Below are 19,218 nucleotides of genomic sequence, written 5' to 3' on the forward strand. Positions count from 1 at the left end.
TAAAGCCAGGGGCCTAATTAAGTTTCTTTAGATTTCTGCCCCTTCCCCAAATTACTTCCTCTATCACAAAGGTCTTCCATGGACCCAAATAAAGTTTAAGAAATAGTTGAAAATACCTGGTAACACAAAAGGTCTTTGAATTCCCAACTACTTCAATGGCCATTTTATTTCATTCACCGTATTTTAATTCCTCCACCTGCAGAAAGAAAAACTAAAAAACAAACAAACAAAAAACCCTCATTTTACATTACCAGTAAATTTATTTTTCATTAAACACATTTTCAACAAAAACATGCATAGTTATGGATTTTAATTATGGTATCTGTAGCTACATTCTACCTCCCTGAGGACAGATTATCCACATAAATTATTTGGAATTCTTCTACTAAGGAAATTTGTCTATTCTCCCCGTATTTTCATTTATTCAATATTTACTGATATCAATATAAGCTCAAGAGTATTTATTTTATACCTCGAGCTATAAACAGATACTACTTTATTTTGTTGCTCAAATTGTCCCAGCTTTGGCCATGGTGGTCTTATAGCGTACTTGGCCGAAGGAAAAACAAAAATAAGAGAAAATAGAGTGTCTACTGCCTGCAGGTGCTGAGTTTGGTCGTTTTGCTCTTTAAATTTAAATTTATTTTATTTTATATTTATTTTTCTGAGACAGAGTCTCACTCTGTCATTTGGGCTGGTGTATAGTGGCGCAACCTTGGCTCACTGCAACTTCCACCTCCCGGGTTCGAGCGATTCTCCTGCCTCGGCCTCCGGAGTAGCTAGGATTACAAGTGCCCACCACCACGCCCGGCTAATTTTTTTTTTTTTTTTTTTTTTTTTTTTTTTTTTTTTTAGTAGTGATGGGGTTTCACCATGTTGGCCTGGGCAGTTCTCAAACTCCTGACCTAATGTGATCCACCTGCCTCGGCCTCCCAAAGTGCTGGGATTACTGGCGTGACACACGCCCAGCCCCTCAAATTTATTTTTAGTCGTGCTCACTTTCTTTCTTTTCTTTTCTTTTTTTTTGAGATGGAGTCTCACTCTGTCGCCCAGGCTGGAGGGCAAAGGTACAGTCTCGGCTCACTGCAACCTCCGCCTCCCAGGTTCAAGTGATCCTCCTGCCTCAGCCCTCTGAGTAGCTGAGACTACAGATGTGTGCCACCACACTCAGGTAATTTTTTTATTTTTAGTAGAGACGGGGTTTCACTGTGTTGGCCAGGCTGGTCTTGAACTCCTGACCTCACGATCCACCCATCTTGGACTTCCAAAGTGCTGGGAATACAGGGGTGAGTCATGGCACCAGGCTGTGGCATTCACTTTCCACAGCCCAGGTACCTGACAGGAACTCAAGTCCTGCTTCTTTGTACCAGTTACTTAACCTCTGCGAACTCCAGTTTCTTAGTAAACTGAGGATAATGCCTGATTTGCAGGGTTTGAGGGAGGATTATAAATTAATGCATGCTCCAGAAAAGACCAAATGTTTCTACTTCTGTGAGGTGCCTGGAATGGTCAAATGTATAGATACAGAAAGCGGGATGGTGGTTACCGATGGCAGGGGGTGGGGAATGAGGAGTTACTGTTTCACGAGTACGGAGTTTTAGTATGGGATGACGAAAAAGTTCTGGAGATCGGGGTATTGGAGATGCACAACGATGTGAGTGGACTTACTGCCACTGAATTGTACATTTGAAAATGGTTAAAATGGTAAATTTTATGTTATGTACCTTTTACCATAATAAAAAGTAATATATTCATTGTTGAACATTTAGAAAACAAGTTTTAAAGCCCCTCCAAATCTTTAGTAATGTCAGCACTCAGCAGGCACTTCTGTTTTATTTGCAGCCTTTGAATGTAGTTTACATCCTAGGCAACAGTTTCATTCTTTTCACATTGTGCCATGTTTTTCCCCATGCTTTTCAAAACTCTGTAAACATATTTTTATTAGCTGCATACTATTGTACCATCATTTATTTAATCATTGCCATATTTTTGGACATAGTTTTTCAACAGTGTAAGCAGCGCTCTCTGATTAAATACATCTTCATTCCCATTTCAAAATACTTCTATAGTATAGACACAAGTAGAATCACTGGGACAAAAGGTGAACTTTCATTGTCGTTGTGCTTTTTTTGAGATAGGATCTTAGGGTCTGGCTCTGTTGCCCAGGCTGGAGTGCAGTGGCATGATCATGGCTCACTACAGCCTGCAACTCCTGGGCTCAAACAGTCCTCCCACCTCAGCCTCCTGGGTAGCTGGGACCACAGGCATGTATCACCACACCCGGCCTGGGTGAATATTTTTATGGCACATGATGCACCTTATCAAACTTTTTCATTGCATTGCCACCAACTACCTAGAAGACACTTGTTTAAAAACATTCACACTAAGCCAGGCATGGTGGTGCACACCTGTAGTCCTAGCTACTTGGGAGGCTGAGGTGGGAGGATCATTTGAACCTGGAAGGTCGAGGTTGCAGTGAGCAGTGATCATGCCACTGTACTCCAGCCTGGGCAACAGAGCAAGACTCTGTCTTAAAAAACAAACACAATGAAAACACCCCTTCTGCACCCGGTTGCCCAATGTTCTTTCATTTTCTTTTCTTTTTAAAAAAATTATATATATATATTTGAGAAAAATAACAGCGTCTCACTCTCTGGCCCGGGCTGGGCTGCAGTGGCGTGATCATGTCTTACTGCAGCCTTGACTTCCCCGAGCTCAGGTAATCCTCCCACCTCAGCCTCCTGAGTAGCTGGGACCACAAGCACACTCCACCATGCCTGGCTAATTTTTGTATTTTTGTAGAGACGGGGTTTCACCACATTGGCCAGGCTGGTCTGGAAATTTTGACCTCAAGTGATCTGCCCGCTTCTGCTTCCCAAAGTGCATGGATTACAGGAGTGAGCCACTGCCCCTGCCTAGTGTTCTTGTAAAACCCTGTTCTGCATTTAGATTAAATATGGTACCTTATTGTTGCAACCTGGTCCACTAATGTTCTTTACCTCCTTCTAACCTCCTCCCATTAATTCCCCCCTCTTAAATTTTTGCCTTTATTTAGATTTAATTATTGTTGCTCAGAATCTTAATGAAAAAATGTGAAAACATTTTAATCTCTGAAGTTCTTCGATTTTTTGTTTTTTTTTAGACTGAGTCTGGTTCTTGTTGCCCAGGCTAGAGTGCACTGGCGTGATCTCGGCTCACTGCAACCTCTGCCCCCCGGGTTCAAGCGATTCTCCTGCCTCAGCCTCCCCAGTAGCTGGGATTACAGGCGCCCGCCACCACGCCCAGCTATTTTTTTTTTTAATTTTCTTAGTAGATACGGGGTTTCATCATGTTGGCCAGGCTGGTCTGGAACTCCCGACTTCAAGTGATCCACCCGCCTGGGCCTCCCAAAGTGCTGAGATTACAGGCATAAGCCACTGCGCCTTGCCGAAGTTTCTTCGATTTTTTTTTTTTTTTTTTTTTTTGTAAGGGAATCTCGCTGTCTCCCAGGCTGGAGTGCAGTGGTACACTCTCGACTCACCGCAACCTCCGCCTCCCAGGTTCAAGCGATTCTCCTGCCTCAGCCTCCCAAATAGCTGGGATTACAGGCGCCTGCCACCACGCCCAGCTAATTTTTGTATTTTTAGTAGAGACTGGATTTCACCATATTGGCCAGACTGATTTCGAACTCCTGACTTCAAGTGATCCGTCTGCCTCCGTCTCCCAAAGTGCTGAGATTACAGGCATAAGCCACTGCGCCTTGCCGAAGTTTCTTCGATTTTTTTTTTTTTTTTTTTTTTGTAAGGGAATCTCGCTGTCTCCCAGGCTGGAGTGCAGTGGTACACTCTCGACTCACCGCAACCTCCGCCTCCCAGGTTCAAGCGATTCTCCTGCCTCAGCCTCCCAAATAGCTGGGATTACAGGCGCCTGCCACCACGCCCAGCTAATTTTTGTATTTTTAGTAGAGACTGGATTTCACCATATTGGCCAGACTGATTTCGAACTCCTGACTTCAAGTGATCCGTCTGCCTCCGTCTCCCAAAGTGCTGAGATTACAGGTGTGAGCCACCGCGCCCGGCCTAGTTCTTCGATTTTTTAACATGCACCACAGTAACTTAAAGTATATAAAGTAATTACCCCTGAGGAGCCCGGGGGTCCAGGCCCGCGGCCCTCCAGCGCCTTTGGCGTTCCGTCGCAGTGCACTACCCGTGAAACCGCTTTCCTCCCACCCTGGCCGTGAGCTGGTGATGGTGGCAGCGGAGCTCCAGCGACCCCCGCGGCCCAGGCTTGCCCGGGGAAGTGTCCCCAGGGTCGGGCAATGTCGCTCCCGCCGGTGGGGAGGCGCTTTCTAAGCCTGATTGGGGCTAACCGAAGGAGAAGCCTGCCGCTCCCGGCTTCATTAAAAATTCGCATACTTTCCAAGGCCGCCAACGGTGGGAAGGGTGTGCTCGTAGCACCCCTCTTGCTCGGTTCCATCCCTGGCCTTCTGTCTCCTGGAAGGGTAGCCGCGGCCCACCCCACCCGCTTCCCCACGCGTTCGAATCCTGGAGACTGGGCGTCCGGGAGCCCGCTGTCCAGCACCGAAGGCAAGGCCGGTCCAAGCGTACCTGAAGATTCAGTGGATGTCCCCCAAGCACCGCTGCCGCTCTAAGGCGGTGGAAGCGAGATTCTCCGGAAACCCAGGGAACCTGATGCTTGCACAGGACCAAAGCCGGAGGCCGCGGGGACCACAGAGGGACGGAGAAGCCGGGACTCCTCACATCCCACATCCGGCAGGGGAAGCCCAGCGGGTGAGCGCGGGTCCCCCGAGTCCCCGAGGGAGTCCGCCCGACGGAAACGCCCCTCGCCCGCGGGCCTCGCTTTCCTCTCCCGCGTTCTTGGGTCACTTCCCGCTGTCTCCAGCCCGAGCCCGTGGCCCCAATCCCTGGTACCTCCCTCCTTTGGTCACCCCTTCCCTGGTGCACCCTCCCCGGCTTTTCTTTGTCCCGTCCCCACCCTTGCCCGGGCCTGCCGGACTCGCCTCTTTGACACCCGGCGCCACCTCCTTGAGCTTTTCTCGTCCCCTCCCCATCCCCGGCTCCCTGGTCCCCTCCCGGAACTTCTCTGGACCTCTCCGCTCCTCCGCCCCGGGCTTTCCCTCCGCACTCTGCGGACCCCTCAGCACCCTTCCCGGAGCTCCTCGGGTCCTTCCCCCTCCCCGCGGTTGCCCGCCCCGCCCCGCCCCGGTTTTTAAACCTGGCGCGCGAGTAGGTGAGCGCACTAGTCCGAGTGGATCTAGGCGCGCACGGAGTCCGGCGCCGCAGCAGGGGGCGCGGGCTCCGCCGGCACCATGGAGTCCGAGGCGGCGGCCGGAGCCCGGAAGGCGCGGGGGCGCGGCTGTCACTGTCCCGGGGACGCTCCCTGGAGGCCTCCGCCACCGCGCGGGCCGGAGAGGTGAGGGTGGCCCCGCGTCCGGTGGACGCACGGAGAGGTGCGCGCGGTGGCGGTGCGGGGAGCGCAGCGAGCGGGAGGCTGGGGCGCCGCTGAACCCCGGATCCACAGCAGAGCTCCCGAGCTCGACGGCGACGCCAAGCAAGCTCCTGAGCCGGCAGCCGGGTTCCCGGGAGGGGCTCTCAGTTCTCCCGGTTCCAACGCACAGCTCTGAAGTGCAGAGGCCCAGGATGCAGCTGGCCAGGAAAGGGGCCGACGCTTCCGTGTAGAGGAGATCTCAATTCGCCGGCCGGGGACACTGAAGTCTCGGGCAGGAAAGGCAGTCTCTCACTTTGCCACTTTCTTGGTAGCCGTTTCTGTTGTCCCTGGGTTGGAGTCTCAGCGTTCGCTGTCCCTGGGCTCCAGCCCTTTTAAAGACAGTAACGTTGTAGGAAATCAGATTAGCCAGGGAGGTAGGGAAGGGACCGGGTAGGCCGGGTGGGCGAGGTAGCCAGGCAGGAGAAATATTCCCTCTTTTTTTTTTTTTTTGAGACAGGGTCTCACTGTGTCACCGAGGCTGGAGTGCAGTGGCGTGATCTTGCTCACGGGAACCTCCGCCTCCCGGGTTCAAGGGATTCTCCTGCCTCAGGCTCCTGTGTAACTGGGATTACAGGCGCCTATCACCACGCCCCTCTAATTTTTGTATTTTTAGCAGAGACGGGGTTTCGCCATGTTGGCCAAACTCCTGACCTCGAGTGATCCGCTAACCTCGGCCTCCCAAAGTGCTGGAATTAGAGGCGTGAGCCACCGCGCCCAGCCCTCTTTTTTTGTTTGTTTGTTTTTCATCCTACAACTCTGTAAAATCATCTCTGTAGAATCAAGCTCCTTCAGTGACCGAGGTGGGGTGATTGAAATTAACCGGGGACAAAGTCGCCAGCTATAGTTGGGGAACCCCGAATTGAATAATTCAGCCAGGATTTGCAGGGAGAGAAATCTCTCAACTAATGGGTTCCCGGATAATTGTGTGAGATTCCGGACTTCCATTATCAAAGCTTAACTGGAGGCAGAGAACTGGGGACGTAGCAGGAGAGAAAAAAACACAAATGACAGTAATTTATCCACAGCCCTGAGAACTTGAGGGAAAGTTCCTGGGGGGGTCTGGTGCCTCCTTTTCAGGCAGGCACTGGAAATAAGAGTGCCTTAACTCTCATGGCATAGTGTGAAGGCAGCAGAAGTGCCCAGGGTTCACTCTTTCCTGGCGCTTGCCGTTCCAGCCCCGCGCCCTGGCGACCTTGGATCCAGACACCTGGAGATGCTGAGCTGACCAGAACGGGAAGGCCGGTAAGGTTCAGTACGGGCGTTGTAGGTTACCCCTCCAGCCAGAAAGTGGCACCGTCTTTCAAAATAAAGGGACCATGTCCCTCCTGCGCAGGGACCTCCCTTGGCCGTCTAACCCAGGAGCGCCTCGGGGTCTGGGAGTCGGAACCTGAATGTGTAACGTGTTAATCAGACCTGAGTCGCATTATAGATTGGGCTCCTGGTAGCTTCTCCTTCCTATAAAAGCAAACCCACTATAAAAGCATAGTCATAGGCCGGGCGCAGTGGCTCGGGCCTGTAATCTCAGCATTTTGGGAGGCCGAGGGATAACCTGAGGTCAGGAGTTCGTGGCGAAACCCTATCTCTACTAAAAATACAAAAATTAGCCGGGCATGGTGGTGCACACCTGTCATCCCAGCTACTCTGGAGGCTGAGGCGGGAGAATCATTAGAATCCGGGAGGCGGAGGTTACAGGGAGCCGAGATCGCGCCACTGCACTCCAGTGTGGGCGACAGAGCAAGGCTCATCTCAAAAAAAAAAAAAAAAAAAAAAACCACAGTCGTTTCATGGGAATTATAAGGGATGTCCTCCGTGTTGGGGTTTCTTCTGCAAAGCAACAGGTCGGGAGGGGAGGGGAGAAGGCTGCCACTATCCCTTGCCTTAAAGAAAAGCTGAGTGCACCATTAGCGTTGGGCCGGTGCCACAGAGCAAATAGGACTGAGCCCCGTCTGAGGTGCCCAGAGTTGCTGTTAAAAGCCCCCCCATCCAGCGTCTGGCCCTTTTTGAAGCACTTTCAGCCCCGTCAAGCACTCCTGGGGTATCTCATGTTGTCTGAGCAAATACACTCAAGCAGAGGGCTTTGTGGGCAAGATTAATTACCTCGACCATTCTTTTGTTACTCTGCATCGGTAACTCAGTTGCTTTATACTTACTGATGTAATGACTTGCTTTCATAGAATTTACCTTTCCTTTGTTATATTTTAAAATATAAATTGATGACTTTTATTTAAATTTTTTTGATGACTCTTAAAACACTGAAGAATTAGGCTGGGAAAGACAATGTATTTAACTTACATAACACGTGTTATGTGGCCTAACGTGCAGTTATTTGTAATGTGGTAAAAAAAAAAACTTGAAGGCCGGGCGCGGTGGCTCAAGCCTGTAATCCCAGCACTTTGGGAGGCCGAGACGGGCGGATTACGAGGTCAGGAGATGGAGACCATCCTGGCTAACACTGTGAAACCCCGCCTCTACTAAAAAAAAAAAAAAAAAAAAAAAAACTTGAGTGTGGGAAAACAGACCACCGTATTTTGATATTTGCACCACTTTATTAAATTAATCTGAATATTGGGAATTTTAATTTACTTCAAAGAAGGAAGCAGATAAATCAATTAACAAGAGATATGATTTTTAGTCCCCAATTTTTTATACATATAAAATCTAAATAATGTAAAATAATTCCTTCTTTTGCATTCAAACTTAGTTCTTAAACATAAAATTTAAAGGTGCTTGTGTGAAAATACAGATGTTTACAATTATCCAGTTTTCTTTTAAATGAAATGGATGTGGAACCTATTAGTTGTTTGCAAGAATAAAAATACGATAGCACGCTTCCTAAGTAAGACGGATGGTTTTGGGTTTTGTTTTCTGTTATGATAAGGACATCTGTGAGACAAATTTACTTGCAGAGAAATGTTGAACTTTAGTAACTTTTTCACTGATCGGCAGGTAGTCTGTCACGCTGAAGTAGTTCTGTCCACGGATGTGGGGGCTGTAGAGCCCGCCACGCCCCTCCCCCAACCCGGGGTACTCTCTTTGCAGGGCCCAACTGGTTGCTCAGAGCGGCCAGCGCCAGTCTGTGCTCTGGTACTGTGCACCGCGCTGGGTTGCCTGCAGCCCAGCTACTAGAGCTGCCTAGCGCGGGGAAGGAACGCTTCTTGCTCAACAGCCCCCTCGCCCGACAAAGCAGGATAATTCCCCAGCTCCCAAGCCCTCTTCTGTATTTCTCAAAAATGCCATTGGCTGGAGTGGCGGTGAGGAGTGCTAACGCCTGGTGACCTGTACCAGGGCTCCTGGCAAGCAACGCAAAACTAGAATAAAACCTCAAGTAGGCCAGGCGCGTGGCTCACCCCTGTAATCTCGGCACTTTGGGAGGCCCAGGCGTTCGGATCATCTGAGGTCAGGAGTTTAACCTGACGAACATGGTGAAACCGCGTCTCCACTAAAAATACAAAAGTTAGCCAGGTGGTGGTGGCCTGCGCCTATAATCCCAGCTACTCGGGAGGCTGAGACAGGAGGATCGCTTGAACCTGGTAGGCAGAGGTTGCAGTGAGCTGAACTGGAGACACTGCAGTCCAGTGTGGGCGACAGAATGAGACCCTGTCTCAAAAACAAAAATGACAACAACAAAAAAACCCCAAAAAATCCTCAAGTAGAAGGAAGGCCTCAAGGCCCTGTGCTCTGAGCAGCAGGGTCACCCTCACCCACTTCATGCCCCTACACCCCCTAGGGCCCTATCTCCCTCCCCTACCTGCACCTTTTTTGATCTCTGTTGCGTTTCCCTCCTGGCCACTTGCGGGCACTGCCAGGGAGGCAGTTTCCTGGAAAACATCAGGGACTGTTTGTTCTCCTGGGCCTGTCCTATCTGCCAGGCTCCCACACCTTAGCCCTAGGCCAGTCAGAGACTCAAACGGGGAGGAAAGGGCTGACCCCCACTGAAAGCCTCTCTGCACCTGTCGGTCCTCAGGCTCATAGGAAAACACACTGGCACATACCTTAAACACAGTGCTTGCCTTGTGCACATTTCTGTTCTCGCATTTCATTATAAGATGTGAATATTTAGACATTTCCCTCACTGAACAAAGGATCCTTTTGGAAAACAATCAGGATATTTGTGGTATACTTCTTTTTTTTCTTTTTTTTTGAGGCAGAGTCTCGCTCTGTCTCCCAGGCTGGAATGCAGTGGTGCAATCTCAGCTCACTGCAACCTCCGCCTCCCGGTTCAAGCGATTCTCCTGCCTCAGCCTCCAAGTAGCTGGGATTACAAGAGTGCGCCACCATGCCCAGCTAATTTTTGTATTTTTAGTAGGGACCGGGTTTCACTATGTTGGCCAGGCTGGTATGGAACTCCTGACCTCAGATAGTGATCTGCCCGCCTCCGCCTCCCAAAGTGCTGGCAATTACAGGCATGAGCCGCTGCACCCTGCCTGGCATAAAACTTTTAAAGCTGCATATGTTTGTGGAGTAAAGTTTTTAAAGTGGATAAAGGTGTGCCGAATGTTTTAACAGGGTCCAGTTAGAACTGGACAATTTACAGAAGCTATTCTTTCTCTGACACCTGCCACTGCTGAGTTAGGCCCTGTCTGATCGCAGGGCGCCGAATAGCCGTTAGCAGGGCAGGATTGCTTGTGGCCATAAAGTAAGCCTGAGGAATTAGGAATGTTTTATAATTACGAACAGAGCTTAACAAAGAAGCAGCTTCCTGTATCCCCCAAAGAGTGAACAACTTTATGGAAAAGATTTTGTTCCAAAGAGCCTCGTCACTTTCTTAGCTCATCACAGTGAATTATGAAAATATGGCTGGGGCTGGGCACAGTGGCTCACACCTGTAATCCCAGCAATTTGGAAGGCCGAGGTGGGAGGATCACGGTCAGGAGATCGAAACATGGTGAAACCCCGTCTCTACTAAAAATACAAAAAATTAGCTGGGCGTGGTGGTGGGTGCCTGTAGTCCCAGCTACTAGGGAGGCTGAGGCAGGGGAATCGCTTGAATCTGAGAGGTGGAGGTTGCAGTGAGCCAAGATCACGCCACTGCACTCCAGCCTGGGTGAGCAGAGTGAGACTCCATCTCAAAAAAAAAAAAAAGAAAGAAAATATGGCTGGTAAAATGTAATGTCTGCAGAGGCCCCTTACAGGCTAATTTGCTTGTGAATGTCATGTGCACATTGCCTCCGCCCCCCGCCCCAGCGTCCCTGCAGGATGGAATGGCGTGGAGATTCACGGTGTCAAAGTCCTTCCTTGTCAGGCCATAGTAAGTTTTGTCCTGTTCCTCATCTGGTTCCAATTGAACTCTGGAATCTGAAGATTTGGGTTTTCTGCTGCACCGCTCCAGGCCATTTCAGCTCTTTATAAATTTATTTATTTATTTTTGAGACGGAGTCTCACTGTGTTGCCAGGCTGAAGTGCAGTGGTGTGATCTCAGCTCACTGCAACCTCTGCTTCCCAGGTTCAAATGATTCTCCTGCCTCAGCCTCCTGAGTAGCTTGGGACTACAGGCACACGCCACCATGCCCAGCTAATTTTTTTGGTATTTTTAGTAGAGATGGGGCTTCACCATGTTGGCCAAGATGGTCTCGATCTCTCTTTTTTTTATATTTTTTGAGACGGAGTTTCGCTCTTGTTGCCCAGGCCAGAGTGCAATGGCACAATCTTGGCTCACTACAACTTCCGCCTCCTGGGTTCAAGTGATTCTCCTGCCTTAGCCTCCTGAGTAGCTAGGATTACAGTCATGTGCCACCACACCTGGCTAATTTTGTATTTTTTAGTAGAGACGGGGCTTCACCGTGTTGGCTAGGCTAGTCTTGAACTCTTGACCTCAAGTGATCTGCCCACCTGGGCTTCCCAAAGTGCTGCGATTACAGGAGTGAGCCACAGCACCCAGCCTGAGTTCCCATCCTGCCCTCATCCAGAAGCTCTTTACCATCAATTGCCAAGACTGGTTCCTCCAAGCCCTTTCTACATCAGCCTCATCTGTGCATAGCTCCCTGCGACCACGGCTCTCCTTGAAATACGGATCTGATAGTTGGACTCCCTGACTCAAAAATCCACCTTCAGTTCCTGTATCCAGAGTCAAACCTAAACTCAACAGTGGGTATTCAAGGCAAATGTCGTCACCATTTGAGCCCTTTACCCATCACAGTGTCTCACTTGTACCACACCAAGCTCCTCACCGCTCCCCACCTGTGCCCTCTGTTTTCCTGCCACTCTGAATTTTTTTTTTTTTTTAGAGACGGAGTCTCGCTCTGTCGTCCAGGCTGGAGTGCAGTGGCAGGATCTTGGTTCACTGTAACCTCCGCCTCCCAGGTTCAAGTGATTCTTGTGCCTCAGCCTCCTGAGTAGCTGGGATTACAGGCATGCGCCACCACGTCCACGCCCAGCTAAATTTTGTATTTTTAGTAGAGACAGGGTTTCACCATGTTGGTCAGGCTGGTCTCGAACTCCCAACCTCAGGTAATCCACCTGCCTCAGCCTCCCAAAGTGCTGGTATTACAGGCATGAGCTACTGTGCCCAGTACTGCCACTCTGAATTTGATGCTCTCCTCTGCCAAAGTAGTCTTAGAATTGCAAATCCACATGCCACAGATGTCTCTGCGAGGCCCTCCATGAGCCCGTTCCTGATCTTCCTTCATGCTTAGAATCATGGGTATCTCGCCATGTGATGCTCTGTAGCATGGTTATTTGCACACATGTGAGTTTCTGTCCATTAGATGGTAAAATGCTGGACCGAGGCACTGTGTCTGACTCCTTTCATTGGAATTCTTCATAGTGCCTGGGACATTTTGGGCCGCAGTAACAGGAACACAGGCTTATCAAATACTGATAAGGTGTCTAAATGCTCTAAAATTGATATTGATATGTACAATTGCAGGCGACTTACATTCTGTGGTTTAAAACCTCAGGATGTCACCTTCCAATGCTCCTGCACTGTCTCTGTGTTTGTATGTGTCTGTCGTTACAGCTTGAACCTAGGGCTGACCAACACACTTTTGGATCAAAGGGAGCCTTTGGGTTTCAGCATCCTGTAAGGTAATATATGACTTCACAATAAGTAATCTGTAATTTCCTTTTAATATAGGCGTTAATACACTTTAGTGTCTTAAACCACATAGATTTTCAACAAAGTGGAAAATAATTCAATATATTCTTTGGTATTGTTTAGTTTCCTTATACCAAGGATATTTTGTTGGATTTCTGGAATCCATTCATGTATTCATCCATTCAGTGTTTTCTGCAAAGTGCAGTTGGCCTCTCTCTTTTCTCTATACCTTTTATTTCTACTTCTCATTACATATTATGCCTTGTATTGTATTTATATAATTGCATATGAATTGTATATGCATTTATAAAAACTTAGATATTGAGGTATATTTCTATTGTCCTACCAGGATATAAGCTAGTGTACTGTCTATTGTAAAGTCGACCTTCAAAATCTGTATGTTGAGGGTGGGCATGGTGGCTTATGCCTGTAATCCCAGCACATTGGGAGGCTGAGGTGGGTGGATCACCTGAGGTCAGGAGTTCGAGACCAGACTGACCAACATGGTGAAACCCCATCTCTACTAAAAATACAAAAAATTAGCTGGGCATGGTGGCAGGTGCCTGTAATCCCAGCTGCTTGGGAGGCTGAGGCAGGAGAATCACTTGAACCTGGGAGGTGGAGGTTGCAGTGAGCTGAGATCGCACCATTGTACACCAGCCTGGGTGACAAGAGCAAAACTCTGTCTCCAAAAAAAAAAAAAAATCTCTGTGTTGAGTAAATGGTTGGCTCTGGCACAGTGGGTGCCAAGCACCTTTGAGAGCGCCTTTTCCTCCTGCCTCTGAAGTGTGTGTCGTGGTCCTGGTGGTGACCAGAATTCTCACTGCTGTATCCATCTACACTCTGTCCGTTTTAGACAAGTGGCTCATGTTTAGGATTTCTGCCTGTCTCTCTGTCTTATTCTCTTATTCTCTCTCTTATTCTCTGTCTTTCTCGATCTCCTTTACTAAAATTAACCTTGCCTGGGCCGCCTCCACTCCTCCAGGTGCCTTTGCCTTGTTACTCTATAAGACTGGAAAGCTGAATACAACCCAAAGACGCTCATGTGTAGGCATGAAGCTCAGACCCCTCAGACTGGTTAGAAGGAAGCTTTCCTTGTATGCCTTACACCAATAGTTTTCTTTTCTCTTCTGACGTCTCACTCTGTCATCCAGGTTGGAGTGCAGTGGTACAATCTCAGCTCACTGCAACCCCTGCCTCCTGGGCTTAAACGATCCTCCCACTTCACTCTCCTAAGTGGCTGGGACCACAGGTATGTGCCACCATGCTCTGCTAATTTTGTAATTTTTTGTAGAGACAAGGTCTCACTATATTGCCCAGACTGGTCTTGAACTCCTGGGCTCAAGCTATCCTCTTCCCTAGGCTTCCCAAAGTGTTGGGATTACAGGCATGAGCCACAGGTACTGGCCACACCAATGGTTTTCAATCCTCATAGAATTACTAGTGGAGCTTTTAAAAATACAGATGCCTGGGTGGTTCTCCCAGGCGCTTTGATTCACTTGTTCTAGGGAAAGACCCAGGCATCGAGTTTGTTTGCTTGTTTGTTTGTTTTGAGATGAAGTCTCACTCTGTTGCTCAGGCTGGAGTGCAGTGGTGCGATCGCGGCTCAACTGCAACTCCACCTCCCAGATTCAAGTGATTCTCTTGTCTCAGCCTCCCAAGTAGCTAGAATTACAGGTGTGTGCCGCCCTGCCCGGCTAATTTTTTTTTTTTTTTTTTGTATATTTAGTAGAGATGGGGTCTCACCATGTTGGCCAGGCTGGTCTCAAACTCCTGACCTCAGGTGATCCACCCACCTTGGCCTCCTAAAGTGCTGAGATTACAGGCGTGAGCCACTGCACCTGGCTTGTATTTTTACAGACTCCCCAGGGGGTCTTAATGTGCAGCCAGGATTGAGAGTCACCACCCTGCTTCATGCCCTGCAGGCATCCAGTCGCACCACCTACCCACAGCCGGCCTCACAGACACACTGCTGCTGCTCCCGTTTTTGTTTTGTTGTTGTTTGTGTTTGACACAGGGTCTCGCTCTGTCACCCAGGCTGGAGTGTAATGGTATGATCTTGGTCACTGCAACCTCTGCCTTCCAGGTTCAAGTGATTTTTCTGCCTCAGCCTCTGGAGTAGCTGGGACTACAGGTGCTACCATGCCTGGCTAATTTTTGTATTTTTAATAGAGATGGGGTTTCACCATGTTGGCCAGGCTGGTCTTGAACTCTTGATGTCAGGTAATCCACCCGCCTTGGACTTCCAAAGTGCTGTGATTACAGGCGTGAGCCACTGTGCCCGGCCACCCTGTTTTTGATTGGTTGACAATGCCGTGACTGACAAAGCATGAGCTGCAGCCATGCATTGCACACTGGATATACAATTTCACTTTATATTTTTACTACAGAAAATTTCAGACATACACAAAAGTGGAGCGAATAGTACAGTGAACCCCATGTACCCATCACCGGCCTCAATAGTTATCAACGGTCTGAGCTGATCATATTCATCACCCGCAACTATGTTGTTGTTGTTAGCATATTTTATTTTATTTATTTTATTTTGAGATAGGGTCTTGCTCTGTTGCCCAGGCTGGAGTGCAGTGGTGTCATCGCAGCTCACTGCAGCCTCCACCTCCCCAGGCTCCCATCTCAGCCTCTGGAGTGGCTGGGACTACAAGTGCACACCACCACACCCAGTTAATTTTTTGTTTTTTTGTGTGTGTATTTTTCGGACACAGGGTTTTGCCATGTTGCCCAGGCTGGTCTCGAACTCCTGGGCTCAATTGATCCTCCTGCTTTGGCCTTCCAAACTGCTGAGATTACAGATATGAGCCAATGAGCCACTGTGTCCCACCCCAGCATATTTTAAAGCAAATCTCAGACATGTTAGGAATTCACCTGTGAATACTTCAGTATAAATACCTAATTGTAAACATGGCTAAAAATGGAACTATGCTCATATTTCTGTCTTAGATGAATATATACATTCTGTCTGTTGCAGAATTTCTCAACCTTAGCACCGTTGGCACTTTGTGCTTGATAATTCTTCATGGTGGGAGCTAGCCTGGGCCTCGTAGGGTGTTTACCAGTATTCCTGACCTCTACTCACTAAATATCAGTAGCTTCCCCTCAGTTCTGACAATCAAAAACGTCTCCAGACATTGCCAGATGTCCCCTGGAGGTCAAGAACCACCAGTCTATTGGATATCTTATGAAGTAAAAAACTATCATCCATTATTTATAGAAGGGTGTTTTCTCTCTCCCTTTTCTCTTCTATCTGAAAAAAAAAGGATATTGAAATCAGCTTTGAAGTAAGCAGTGATGAATTGACAAACTTACTTCCTCAGAGGACTACAGAGAAAAATGCAAATAAATTAATGAATGAAAAGCAGGTCGAGGCATGGTGGTTCACACCTGTAATCTCATACTTTGGGAGGCTGAGGCAGGAGGATCACTTGAGTTCAGGAGTGACAGACCAGCCTGGGCAATATGGCTAAACCCTGTCTCTATGAAAAATATAGGCCGGGCGCGGTGGCTCACGCCTGTAATCACAGCACTTTGGGAGGCCGAGAAGGGCGGATCACGAGGTCAGGAGATCGAGACCATCCTGGCTAACACGGTGAAACCCTGTCTCTATTAAAAAAATACAAAAATTAGCCAGGTGCGGTGGTGGGCACCTGTAGTCCCAGCTACTCGGGAGGCTGAGGCAGGAGAATGGTGTGAACCCGGGAGGCGGAGCTTGCAGTGAGTGGAGATTGCACTACTGCACTCCAGCCTGGGCAACAGAGCGAGACTCCGTCTCAAAAAAAAAGAGAAAAAGGCCGGGCGCGGTGGCTCAAGCCTGTAATCCCAGCACTTTGGGAGGCCGAGACGGGCGGATCACGAGGTCAGGAGATCGAGACCATCCTGGCTAATACGCTGAAACCCCGTCTCTACTAAAAATACAAAAACTAGCCGGGCGAGGTGGCGGGCGCCTGTAGTCCCAGCTACTCGGGAGGCTGAGGCAGGAGAATGGCGTAAACCCAGGAGGCAGAGCTTGCAGTGAGCTGAGATCTGGCCACTGCACTCCAGTCCGGGTGACAGAGCGAGACTCCGTCTCAAAAAAAAAAAAAAAAGAGAAAAATATAAAGAATTAGCTGGACGTGGTGGCATGTACCAGTAGTCTCAGCTACTAAGGAGGCTCAGGCGGGAGATGCTTGAGCTCAGGAGTTCAAGGCTGTAGTGAGCTATGATTGCCCCACTGTACTCCAGCCTGGGTGGCAGAGTGAGACCCTTTCTCAAAAACAAAGAAGAAAGGAAATAAGTAAAGGATAAGAGATTATGGCCGGGAGTGGTGACCCACGCTTGTAATCGCAGCATTTCGGGAGGCCGAGTTGGGCAAATCATTTGAGATCAGGAGTTCGAGACCAGCCTGACCAACATGGTGAAACCCCGTCTCTACTAAATACAAAAACTAGCCAGGCGTGGTGGTGGGTGCCTGTAATCTCAGCTACTCGGGAGGCTGAGACAGGAGAATCACTGAACTCAGGAGGTGGAAGTTGCAGTGAGCCGAGATTGCGCCACTACACTCCAGCCTGGGCGGCAGAGCGAGACTCCGTCCCAAAAAAAAAAAAAAAAGATTATGGGGAGGGGATATCTTAATACTTGCCATGTATGAGCAAATCCAAAATTCTATAAAAACCTGAAATTTAGGGGTTCCAAATTTTACATACTTAAGCACTTTCTTTTTTCTTTCTCTTTCTTTTATTTCCTTTTTTCCTCAGCACATCTTTTTTATTCTGGCAGAGCAAGGGACTTGTGCCTCCAATTTCTCTATGGCAACATCTGGAAAACTTAGCTGCTTCTCTAGACCAGGGTTTCAGAGATGTCAGAGTAAATTTCCTCCAGAACCCAAGGGGTTACAGCATTTCCCATGCTGCAGGGGACAGAGGGTGGGGTGGGAGAGTGGGGTTCACCTAAGTAGGACATCAATTATCCAAGAAGAGTCAAGTCCCCTGTTTGATCAGAGTGAGCCTCCTAATCTTAGAATTCAATGTTTTCAGTTGCCTTTTACCTTCCTTGAAGCACACCCTTTTCCTTGCGACTGTCTAAATTGACTGGCTGGGTCAGATTATAACTCACTTGTGAACTGGGATAGGTTTATCACCAGGTCCCTCCAATAGGTGCCTACAGTTCTCTGTTCTGATGGCTTAAATTCTGTGTGTTGTGAAGGCAAAGACCAGAGAGGAAGACTGGGGAGTTCTCTGCTTCTGGGAAAAAGCATCCTCTAGAAGGGGTTGAGGACGAGGTTCAGGTTGATTAATGGTGTATTTGTTTCTTAAATACTAGAGTCTGTTTACCCATGTCAAAGCGTCAAGAATACCTGCAGAGCTCCGGGGAGCAAGTGCTGGCCAGTTTCCCAGTGCAAGCCACGATTGCCTTCTATGACGATGAGTCCACTGAGTCTGCTTCAGAAGCTGAAGAGCCAGAGGAAGGACCCCCGCCCCTCCATCTTCCGCCCCAGGAGGCGGGAGGTCTGCAGGAAAAAGGCAGAGACCAGGGCATCAACTGAGGGCAGCGATCCTCAGGAGGGGGTGACCCCTGGGGGGAGGGTCTGCTCCCTCACGGCGACTCCTCAAGGGGCGGCGAGTGCTCCTCATCCAAATGAGTCTGTCTCTGTCTCCTGGGCCCTGCTCCGGGACCTGCCCCAACATTCTCTTGGGGACACCCGAGCCAGGACACTGCGCATCCCTGCTGAGTGTACAGAGGCTGGAGACTTCTCGGGCAGCCCCTGGCCCGCACACTACTCAGGGCAGAGAGTCAGCTTTTACTTTTCTTTCTCCTGGCGATTCGTTTCTGGTGCACTCATGCATACCTTTGAGAGAGGATTCTAGGACAAAGAGAAGGTCTGTGTCAACAGAGTTGTTATCTGGTAGAGCCCATTTTCACAGTTCCTTCAAGCATTGTCACTCGCTGATCAGGTAACGGATTCTTCCTAGTCACCCACTCCACCTCCTACTTAAACTGAGACTCATTACTTAGCTCTTTCTGCTTTTGTAAAAACAATTTAGATATTAAACCCCATTTTAATCTATCATCCAAGGGCAGATGCAGTTGCTTAGTAGCATTTTGAAAAAAAAAAGGTTTGGTTTGGTTTGGTTTTGTGACAGAGTTTTGCTCTTGTTGCCCAGGCTGGAGTACAGTGGCACAATCTCGGCTCACTGCAACCTCCGCCTCTTGGGTTCAAGAGATTCTCCTGTCTCAGCCTCCCAAGTAGCTGGGATTACAGGTGTGCGCTAATTTTTTGTATTGTTAGTAGCGACTCGGTTTCACCATGTTGGTCAGGCTGGTTTTGAATTCCTGACCTCAGGTGATCCATCTGCCTCAGCCTCCCAAAGTGCTGGGATTACAGGCATGAGCCACTGAGCCTGGCAAAAAAAAAAAAAAAGTATTTATTAAAAAATATTTTTTTAACCCACCAAATAATTCCCATAAGAGTAACAGAAAGGACCAGGCACGGTGGCTCACCCCTGTAATCCTAGCACTTTGGGAGGCCAAAGCGGGCGGATCACCTGAGGTTGGGAGTTCGAGACCAGCCTGACCAACGTGGAGAAACTCCGTCTCTACTAAAAATACAAAATTAGCTGTGCATGGTGGCGCATGCCTGTAATCCCAGCTACTTGGGAGGCTGAGGCAGGAGAATGGCTTGAATCCGGGAGGTGGAGGTTGCGGTG

At 48.8% G+C, this 19,218-nt stretch overlaps 1 protein-coding gene and 1 long non-coding RNA gene across 2 annotated transcripts; one reads left to right on the forward strand and one right to left on the reverse strand.

Moving 5' to 3' along the window:
* Positions 1-4,905: 4,905 nt before the first annotated feature.
* Positions 4,906-18,625, forward strand: RIPPLY3 (ripply transcriptional repressor 3). The gene is made up of 4 exons (XM_033232441.1): positions 4,906-5,412; positions 6,663-6,729; positions 12,443-12,510; positions 17,834-18,625. The coding sequence occupies exons 1-4, from the start codon at positions 5,309-5,311 to the stop codon at positions 18,054-18,056; spliced, it is 462 nt and encodes a 153-aa protein (XP_033088332.1). The 5' UTR covers positions 4,906-5,308; the 3' UTR covers positions 18,057-18,625.
* On the reverse strand, positions 15,303-17,991 carry LOC117095762. Its single transcript, XR_004442163.1, has 3 exons — positions 17,868-17,991; positions 17,627-17,771; positions 15,303-15,782 (listed from the first exon to the last, which is right to left on the reverse strand). It is a non-coding gene; the product is annotated as an uncharacterized LOC117095762 (long non-coding RNA).
* Positions 18,626-19,218: the final 593 nt, after the last annotated feature.

This window comes from Trachypithecus francoisi, unplaced genomic scaffold, assembly GCF_009764315.1.
Source record: "Trachypithecus francoisi isolate TF-2019V2 unplaced genomic scaffold, Tfra_2.0 Lachesis_group14, whole genome shotgun sequence".
In the NCBI taxonomy this organism is placed as follows: domain Eukaryota; kingdom Metazoa; phylum Chordata; class Mammalia; order Primates; family Cercopithecidae; genus Trachypithecus; species Trachypithecus francoisi.

Excerpts from the sequence above, each read along its gene's own strand:
- RIPPLY3 (XM_033232441.1), top strand. The coding sequence starts at position 5,309 with ATGGAGTCCGAGGCGGCGGCCGGAGCCCGGAAGGCGCGGGGGCGCGGC. Across the intron at positions 6,730-12,442 it reads TGACCAGAACGGGAAGGCCG|CTTGAACCTAGGGCTGACCA; the intron begins GTAAGGTTCAGT and ends CTGTCGTTACAG. Across the intron at positions 12,511-17,833 it reads GGGTTTCAGCATCCTGTAAG|AGTCTGTTTACCCATGTCAA; the intron begins GTAATATATGAC and ends CTTAAATACTAG.